Source organism: Nicotiana tabacum, chromosome 14, assembly GCF_000715075.1.
Source record: "Nicotiana tabacum cultivar K326 chromosome 14, ASM71507v2, whole genome shotgun sequence".
NCBI lineage: Eukaryota > Viridiplantae > Streptophyta > Magnoliopsida > Solanales > Solanaceae > Nicotiana > Nicotiana tabacum.
Window position 1 is genome coordinate 1,736,812 of NC_134093.1, and position 8,001 is coordinate 1,744,812.

The 8,001-nt window shown below is 37.3% G+C and overlaps 2 protein-coding genes across 2 annotated transcripts; one reads left to right on the forward strand and one right to left on the reverse strand.

Annotated features, from left to right (window-relative positions):
- Positions 1 to 127: 127 nt before the first annotated feature.
- On the forward strand, positions 128 to 3,597 carry LOC107827320 (metacaspase-4). The gene is made up of 2 exons (XM_075229193.1): positions 128 to 530; positions 2,365 to 3,597. Exons 1-2 carry the CDS (start codon positions 185 to 187, stop codon positions 3,270 to 3,272), a joined length of 1,254 nt encoding a protein of 417 aa, XP_075085294.1. The 5' UTR covers positions 128 to 184; the 3' UTR covers positions 3,273 to 3,597.
- An 813-nt stretch (positions 3,598 to 4,410) lies between these two features.
- On the reverse strand, positions 4,411 to 7,796 carry LOC107827321 (uncharacterized). The gene is made up of 2 exons (XM_016654415.2): positions 7,504 to 7,796; positions 4,411 to 4,890 (listed from the first exon to the last, which is right to left on the reverse strand). Exons 1-2 carry the CDS (start codon positions 7,771 to 7,773, stop codon positions 4,708 to 4,710), a joined length of 453 nt encoding a protein of 150 aa, XP_016509901.2. The 5' UTR covers positions 7,774 to 7,796; the 3' UTR covers positions 4,411 to 4,707.
- Positions 7,797 to 8,001: the final 205 nt, after the last annotated feature.

An 8,001-nucleotide genomic window follows, 5' to 3' on the forward strand; every position in this document is an offset into this window, starting at 1 on the left:
CAAACGCCCATTAAATTATCCACAAAATGGTTTCCATATGGTGGGTCCCACTTCAACATGTCATGCCAACCCTTTCAATTATATGGGGCCCACCAACTTTTGACCTTAAATAACTCAATCAAACATTATTCAACAAAACCAAAACCTCAAAATTCTTGGATTCTTAGAACTTGCAAAATTTCCAATGGCAAAAAAAGCAGTGTTAATCGGAATTAACTACCCAGGAACAAAAGCAGAACTGAAAGGCTGTATTAACGATGTTAAGCGAATGTACAGTTGTTTAATCAACCGTTTCGGATTTTCAGAGGATGATATTACTGTACTAATTGATACTGATGATTCTTACACACAACCAACTGGTCGGAATATACGTAAAGCTTTGTCGGATCTTGTAGGATCTGCTGAAGAAGGTGATTCCTTGTTTGTTCATTATAGTGGACATGGGACTAGACTTCCAGCTGAAACTGGTGAAGAAGATGATACTGGTTATGATGAGTGTATTGTTCCTTGTGATATGAATCTTATTACAGGTATTTTACTTACTATTTTTTGGATTTAAATCATGGGTTTCCTCCAAAATTTGTTTTTTTGTGTTTGTATAATTTGTGGAGATTGAGAGCTTGATTGGGGATTTTTTTTTTTTTGGGGGGGGGGGGGGGGGAGGGATCTTGAGAGGGGGAGATTTGGTTTTGTACTAAAATTTGCTGATGTGTGTGTGCAGAAGAGGATCAACCCTTAAAATTCTTAGCAGTGAACTCTGTAGTTCTGAAATTATGGGTTCGTAATCTAATTTTTGTTAAAATTTTGTGATTTTTTGCGCGCACACACACACATAGGAGTTTGAGATCTTGAAATGGTGGATTTGATCTGTTTCTGATGACAATTCAGGTGGATCTGAGTTTCAGGGAAATTTGAGAAATTGGGAAATGGAACTTTATAAATGAGAAAAAATGTGTTATTGAAATTGTTGAATGGAGGATGAGAAAAAGTAGGCAAAAAAGGGAATAAAGTTGGTGTTTAGAGGGATTAGCAGTTTAATACATTTAGATTTAGTAGCTTTACCATTGACTTGAAGAGAAAAATAGTAACTTTTTTCCACAAATTTACGGAAAGTGCAGGAATATCCAGGGAACTTCCCCCACTAGTTTGTCTGTTTATGATTTGTGGAGTAGGAATATTGGAATTAAGATATGCAAATGGTTCAATTGATCTGATATTGCCAACAATTCAGGTGGATCTGGATTTGGGGAAAAAATTCAAACTTGAGAAGGTGAATACTAGAAATAGAATTTTGGGTCCGGAGTGCTCAAAATTGTTGAATAAGGAATGAGTAAAACCGAAAAAGAGGGAATAAAGTTGGGGACAGTGAAGGAAAATCCACTGGTCAGTCAAACATTTACAAGAAAGTCATTTTCCTTCCCTTTTTTTTTTTCCTATCCTGCATTTTTCTGTGGAAACACACTTTTACAACTCGTTCTATTCTGTTGGAAACTGAAATCGTTCTTTGCTCGCTACAAGTACTTCACTCTAGCTCTCTGGTTTTCTCCGTGCTTCAAAACCATGTGCTTCTTGGGAGAGGGAAGGTTGCGCCTAATATCACCCCAAATGCTGCTAATGTGGCTATTTAGCTATTTCTTTAGAAAGCTCCTACTAAGATGGGAAATTGCTCGATAAAACTACAAGTACCCAAGTAGAACGAAAAGAAAAACTCCTTTTCTCGTTGATTGAAAGCAGCAAAGGAGGAGCAGCAAAAACTTTTAAGGTTCTAGCGGATGAGCTCTCTTTGTTTTAAATTTTTTCTCATTTCTCATCAAGGTGCTTAATTTGCTGTTCTTTTTCTTAAACTTAACTAAGATCCCTAACTATGTTAGTTGCTTTGTTGAAAAGAATGCCTTACTCATTAACAGGCGGGAAAAAAGTTCCCTTTTTTAGGGATTATGAAGATAAGAAGGATTTGAGGTCTAATCTTATAGAAATTCGTTTCGGGTCAGAGGGGTTTATGAAATGTCTTAATTCATACAGCGGAAATGTGAACTCGAATATTCACCAAATTGTTTTCTCATCGCATACTTCATTCTTTCCATCCCCTTACAGATTTCCATCCTTATTTTCCCTTTTAGGAATATTTGAAAAGCTATTGATGTTTTCTTTGCCAATCCTAGTTCGATATAGGATATCCTATCGCTTTGTATCAGTTTTCATAGCTTTTGTTTTACTTTCTACTTCAGAGCCTTCAGATCTGGTGGTGAAAATGTATTGTCATTTGCAGAAACATAAGAAACTATAAACATTATTGTTAATATTATTGGCAAAAATAACATGCAATTGATCAACTGTTGGATTGGGTGTTTCACTGGTGATCAGATGATGATTTTAGAGAGCTTGTGGACAAAGTTCCTGAAGGTTGCCGGATCACAATTGTATCTGACTCATGCCACAGCGGCGGCCTCATTGACAAAGCTAAAGAGCAGATAGGGGAGAGCCACAAGCAAGGCGACGATGACAATGAAGGCCATGGATCTGGTTTTGGATTCAAGAAGTTCTTACGCCGAAGTGTTGAAGATGCATTTGAATCCCGGGGTATCCACATTCCACGCCGCCACAACCGACGCGGGGAAGAAGAGGAGAGTTTTGCCGAGAGTAGCGTGATTGAGACGGAAGATGGAGATCAAGTCCATGTGAAGAACAAATCCTTGCCTCTTTCCACCCTCATTGAGATACTTAAGCAGAAAACAGGCAAAGATGACATTGATGTCGGGAAACTTAGGCCAACACTCTTTGATGTATTTGGCGAAGATGCAAGTCCTAAGGTCAAGAAATTCATGAAGGTCATTTTTAACAAACTACAGCATGGTAACGGGGAGGGTGAAAGTGGCGGTTTCTTGGGTATGGTTGGTAACTTGGCTCAAGAGTTTCTGAAACAGAAACTTGACGAAAATGATGAGAGCTATGCAAAACCTGCGATGGAAACACACGTTGAAGGCAAGCAAGAGGTTTATGCCGGTTCAGGAAGTAGAGGTCTTCCGGACAGTGGCATTCTCGTCAGTGGGTGCCAAACGGACCAAACATCTGCCGATGCTACACCTGCAGGTGGAGACTCTTATGGCGCTCTAAGCAACGCGATTCAGGAAATCCTGGCCGAATCAGATGGTCCAATCACCAATGAGGAAGTTGTTAGCAAGGCCAGAAAGAAGCTGCAGAAACAAGGCTACACACAACGCCCAGGCCTCTACTGCAGTGATCATCACGTTGATGCTCCTTTTGTGTGCTAATTCTGCAGTACGTTTTCAGGTTGCTGTCGAAACACAAGTCTGATGTTAATGAGTGTTATAAAACAATATCCCTTGTTTATCTGTGTGGTTTATTTGTGCTAATGTTGCAGTAGCTCTTCAAATTTGGTCTTATGAGGTATTATAGAACGGTCTCTATCATTTGGATGTGTGGTTATTTGGCTCTGTTTTTTTTTTTTTTTTTAAAATTTGGCCAGAAATAAGGTGGAAAAGATCCGCGGTTTGTCTGTATTGTTGGGAAACTAACTCTGGGAGATTATTTTGTATTACTGAATGTGGTATAATTTAAACATATCTGAATTACTTATCCTGGAATATTCCCCCCCCCCCCCCCCAAAAAAAAAGAAGTTGATTTTACAGAGTCAAAACTATTGATTCTACAACTGCAACTGATAGAAGCAAACCCAGAAATTTGCTGAAGGTCTATGGTGCTCGCGATTTATAGCATCCATTGTTGAATTAAGAATGAAAGGATCAGAAGATAACTCAAATTAAATCATCATTTGACAGTAACTTTTGCAAGTTTATTCTTGAGCTTCAAGTAGATTACTTATCTTGATTTTCGAAAAGCCGGTAGCTACACTAATTTTCACAAGTATAAAATCATCAATTCACTAATTGTCCAAGTAGTTTCAAAAGCTACAAATTTTTGCTTCAACTAAAAGTACGTTTTTATCCAAGTCTTTAAAACACAAGCCTGTTCTGACATATATTGAAGTTAAAATTGAAATAATAAGATGAAGTTGAATTGCGTTTGGGTAGTTATAGATTTTTGGGGAAAAAATTCATTTTGTGAATGAAATTGAAGATTGAAAAATATACTCTTGAAATGCATTTCCATACCACAATCTGAAAAATTCTGTTCCAAATTCAAATTTTGTTCTCAATTTTATAACTAAATGCGAACTTGCAAACTGAACATCTATATTTGCAAGTGCAATCCATAATCAAGCGCCAGACATTGATCGTAGAACAGCTTATATCACACCCAGTAAGGATTTTACCTGAAATCCTGGATCACCATGGGCAAAAAACAAGTAAAATGTAAACCCCGACACACGGTAATGCAGTGAGGAGAGTATGAATCCAAGCAAAATGGCTATTCCAAGTTACGACGAGACACCAAAAGCATGAAGCATGATTTTTCTCGCGTCTCTAGGACAAATCCTTGGACGATCCTATGCCCAACACAATATCACAATGCATGTAAGCAAAGTTACTCATGCTAGAACTAAAATATGGTTCAAACACTTGTATTTCAATCACATTTAACTAATCGACAAAGGACATTCTTGAAATTCTTGTACAAGTTTCAAAAAGCTATAGCAATAACTCCAGCTATGTCCATTCTGAAGCTTTATCCACTGGGAAAGGTAGAACTACCAAAGTAAAGCAACAAAGCCAGCTAATGGGTGACCTACTTTTGTTCCTTCTTTGCTTCAGCATCACTTGGCTTTGAAACTGGTTGAATTCTCTGGTAAGGTTTCCTTGTCAGTGTTTCGCCCCTTAAAGCTGCAACATATCTGTCATTCGTGTTCTCCTTTCTCTGCAGTTCACCGAGGTATTCTGCTAACCTCTCTTTATTAACTTGACCCATCATCTTTAGAAATACCAAACAATATATCAAGCAGTTTACCAGTCATAAGCAGAATTACTCAAAACTAAACAAGCCAATGAGACCAAACGAAACCATCTGAGCCGATACAATTTATCTTCTGTGAAGGTGAAGTCAAATAGTCAATTTGGTGCCAGATGATAACATAAACTTGTCACTCCGTTCCCCCAAACTCCCCTTCATAAAACAGTCAAAGTAAATAATATATATAACAGGAAAAATCCCCACAAAAGCAAAGAGCTGCAAAAAGTATTTGCTATGGACTGATGGAGCAAGGAAAAGACCGAGCAAGATGGAGAAATAAACATTAAAGCTATTTGTAATTTCTAAACATCCTGCAATTTGTAAGAATAATATTTTAACAGTAACATCCCTTTCCCTTTGGTTCGCATAGATGGGCAGGTGGCCGATTTGACCAAAGGTGTAAACCAAAGTAATGCACAACTGCTCATGACTCGGGCTTTATTTTCAACAAAGACGAGACGTATATGGGCGTAAGAGAATGCTACAATTCATCTCACAGTCTATGGACTTCAAGGAGATTCTATCATTCAAAAGCAAATTAGAGAAAGAAAAAAGGTTGTTGCAATATGAAAAAGATTAGCATTTGGTAACTTTTAGCGATAGCTATCACCTAAAAGTCATCAGAGAAAGAAAAGGTACTGTCAAATAAACAAAATAATTGTGTTTTAACCGTGTTGTTAAAGGCTCACTTCATGTGCATTTAAACCTAAAAGTTAGGTTATCTAATTAATGGAAATGCATGTGTTGATAGCAAATTTTCTTGCATGTGCCAATTTTTTTTTAATATAATATTTCCTCATTTATGCCTTCATTAACTAAATCCATGCTTAATTACACTTTTCAATTAAAGCCCTAGCAGATATCAACGATGTTTTTGCTTTTGAAAATACTAGATGCAGTAAAATAATTTTCATAGGTAAAATGAAGTTTTAGTTTCTAACTGCACCAAATAGGAGCAAAATATATACAGCGAAAGATTTAGATCATCCCTTAATCTCGAGGAGTCTATGAAGTCCGCAAAAGAATTTCATCACAAGCAAAAGCCACATTACACCAATAGTTTAAGTACACACACCTAGATTTAAAGCAAATATTAGCTGCCTTGCTTAAAGAACTTAGTAGTTCCTTTCTTTTCAAGTTCCAAATTCCAAAAGTATAAGCTGGTATTCTTCTCCATATGTCTATTTTCCTTCTTAATTCTCTGTCCTTGCCAACATTCTGGTGCTGCTCTTACTGACCCCGGCATGGTCCATGTCAGTGCAGTCCGAATATGTTTAGGGAACAGACAGCACACCTTCCAAATATAGATGCAGCCAAATAGTAGGTGGTAGGAGGATTCTAGATTCTCAAATGCAAAACACACCTATTGGGCAAATTAAATTTCCATCTCTATAAGTTATCCTGTGAGAGGTAGGCCTCATATACAACCTACTAAAAACATGATGCACATCCCCTCTGATCTACATAAGGTTTAGTAGTAGGATTTAACAGAGAATGCATCATTTTTATTAAGAGTCCATCTTAGACAGATGTTCCCTACATGTTTCAATTCCTCCATTTTGCATATCAATCTAGAAACCACGTAAAATTTCCAATCATATTTGTTATGAAATTGGTTCCCCATCCATTCGCTCTCCTGCACTTTTCATTGGTTGCATTCTTATCTGGTCCAGTGCAATAGTGTATAGGTTTGGGAAATCCAATCATAAAGGCTCTTCTGCACCCCATTTATCCTACCACAACATGATTTTTCTGCTGTCCCAATTATGTTCACTTTATAAGTTGATCCCAGTTGTTCATTAACCTTCTAAGTACAACCCAGTAAGGGTGGTTACTGCTCCAAAAACCCTTCATTCCATATTTAATTTTGATAGCTTCCTCCCACAAATAGCCTTGATCATTCTCAAACCACCATAATCATTTAAACAGGAAGCTCTTATTCAAACACATCAGATTAAATTGAATCCTTTTTCGACATCCCTTTGTAGACATCTTCACTACATGAAATTGACTATAGTGAAACTGCTAATGCTATTATTTCTGTAATTCAATAAAACAAAAGGAAAGATCTTCACCAGGTGAAGTTAAAAAGAACTACCTTTTCAATTGGCCAAGAAGTCAATCATGCAAAAGCTATAATACCTTATAAGGAGAAATCCGGTGGATAAAATCTGATAAAGTTAGGGCTCAATGAAATTTATGCTTTTCATGCTACTAAAACTCCCTTGCCCAATTCATTCAACATTATTTCGTTTGAAACATTTAAAAAATGCTTTATAGCTAATAATAACTTTTTGTATGATAGCGGTGTCCGGGCCAGCTTGCGCCCATCTCAACTATTCCAACTATTCCACCAGGCACCAAGGCAATATTTCCGAAACGATCATAATGGAGGAAGTTACAATACATATGGAGCACACAGTATTAACACTATCAATAGGCGAAGAGGAAGAATATTTCCGTACAAACATAACTGCATAAGGTACAACACATATGAAGCACAAAACTGATCTCGTAAGTATTATTTAACATTACTATTATTATTATTATTAGGCAAAAAAGAGGAAGACATACAAGGGTATCAGGGCGAGCGTTTTGACGGAGCTTAGCTTCAAGTTCAGGACTACGAGAATTAGTCGCCGACATAACGCAGAATCCAATAATCCCCGGAACGACGCCGCAAACGGTGGCGAATCCGATGAAAAACGGCTTCGAATCCCTCGTTTGCCTCACTAGCCACCTCCATGTCCCGCTCTTCTCCCACAGAATCGACATCAGTGATTTTCTGATTTCTCGCACCCGCTTTCGCTCTCTTAAGCTGCTTTCTTCTATTTTCTTGAACATCGATTGGGAAAATGAAATACTAATGAAATTTAGATTATGCTTTGCACCCCCAAAAGTTTTGTTTAAATGCAATTACTAACACTAAAGTCGTTCAAAATTACGAGCTAGAGATTCGAACTTTGAGAAAAAAACAAAAAAGATCCATATATTTGGAATTTCATCTAAAAAGATCCCTAATAAAGTATGGCATAGAAGATATTATACCTGTTAATCGGGCCGGGCTGACCC

Bases quoted from the DNA above. Each gene is read 5' to 3' on its own strand.
- LOC107827320 (XM_075229193.1), top strand. From the start codon at position 185: ATGGCAAAAAAAGCAGTGTTAATCGGAATTAACTACCCAGGAACAAAA. The intron at 531-2,364 runs GTATTTTACTTA...ACTGGTGATCAG, and splicing joins TGATATGAATCTTATTACAG to ATGATGATTTTAGAGAGCTT.
- LOC107827321 (XM_016654415.2), bottom strand. From the start codon at position 7,773: ATGTTCAAGAAAATAGAAGAAAGCAGCTTAAGAGAGCGAAAGCGGGTG. The intron at 4,891-7,503 runs GTATGTCTTCCT...GTATTTCTAAAG, and splicing joins ACGCTCGCCCTGATACCCTT to ATGATGGGTCAAGTTAATAA.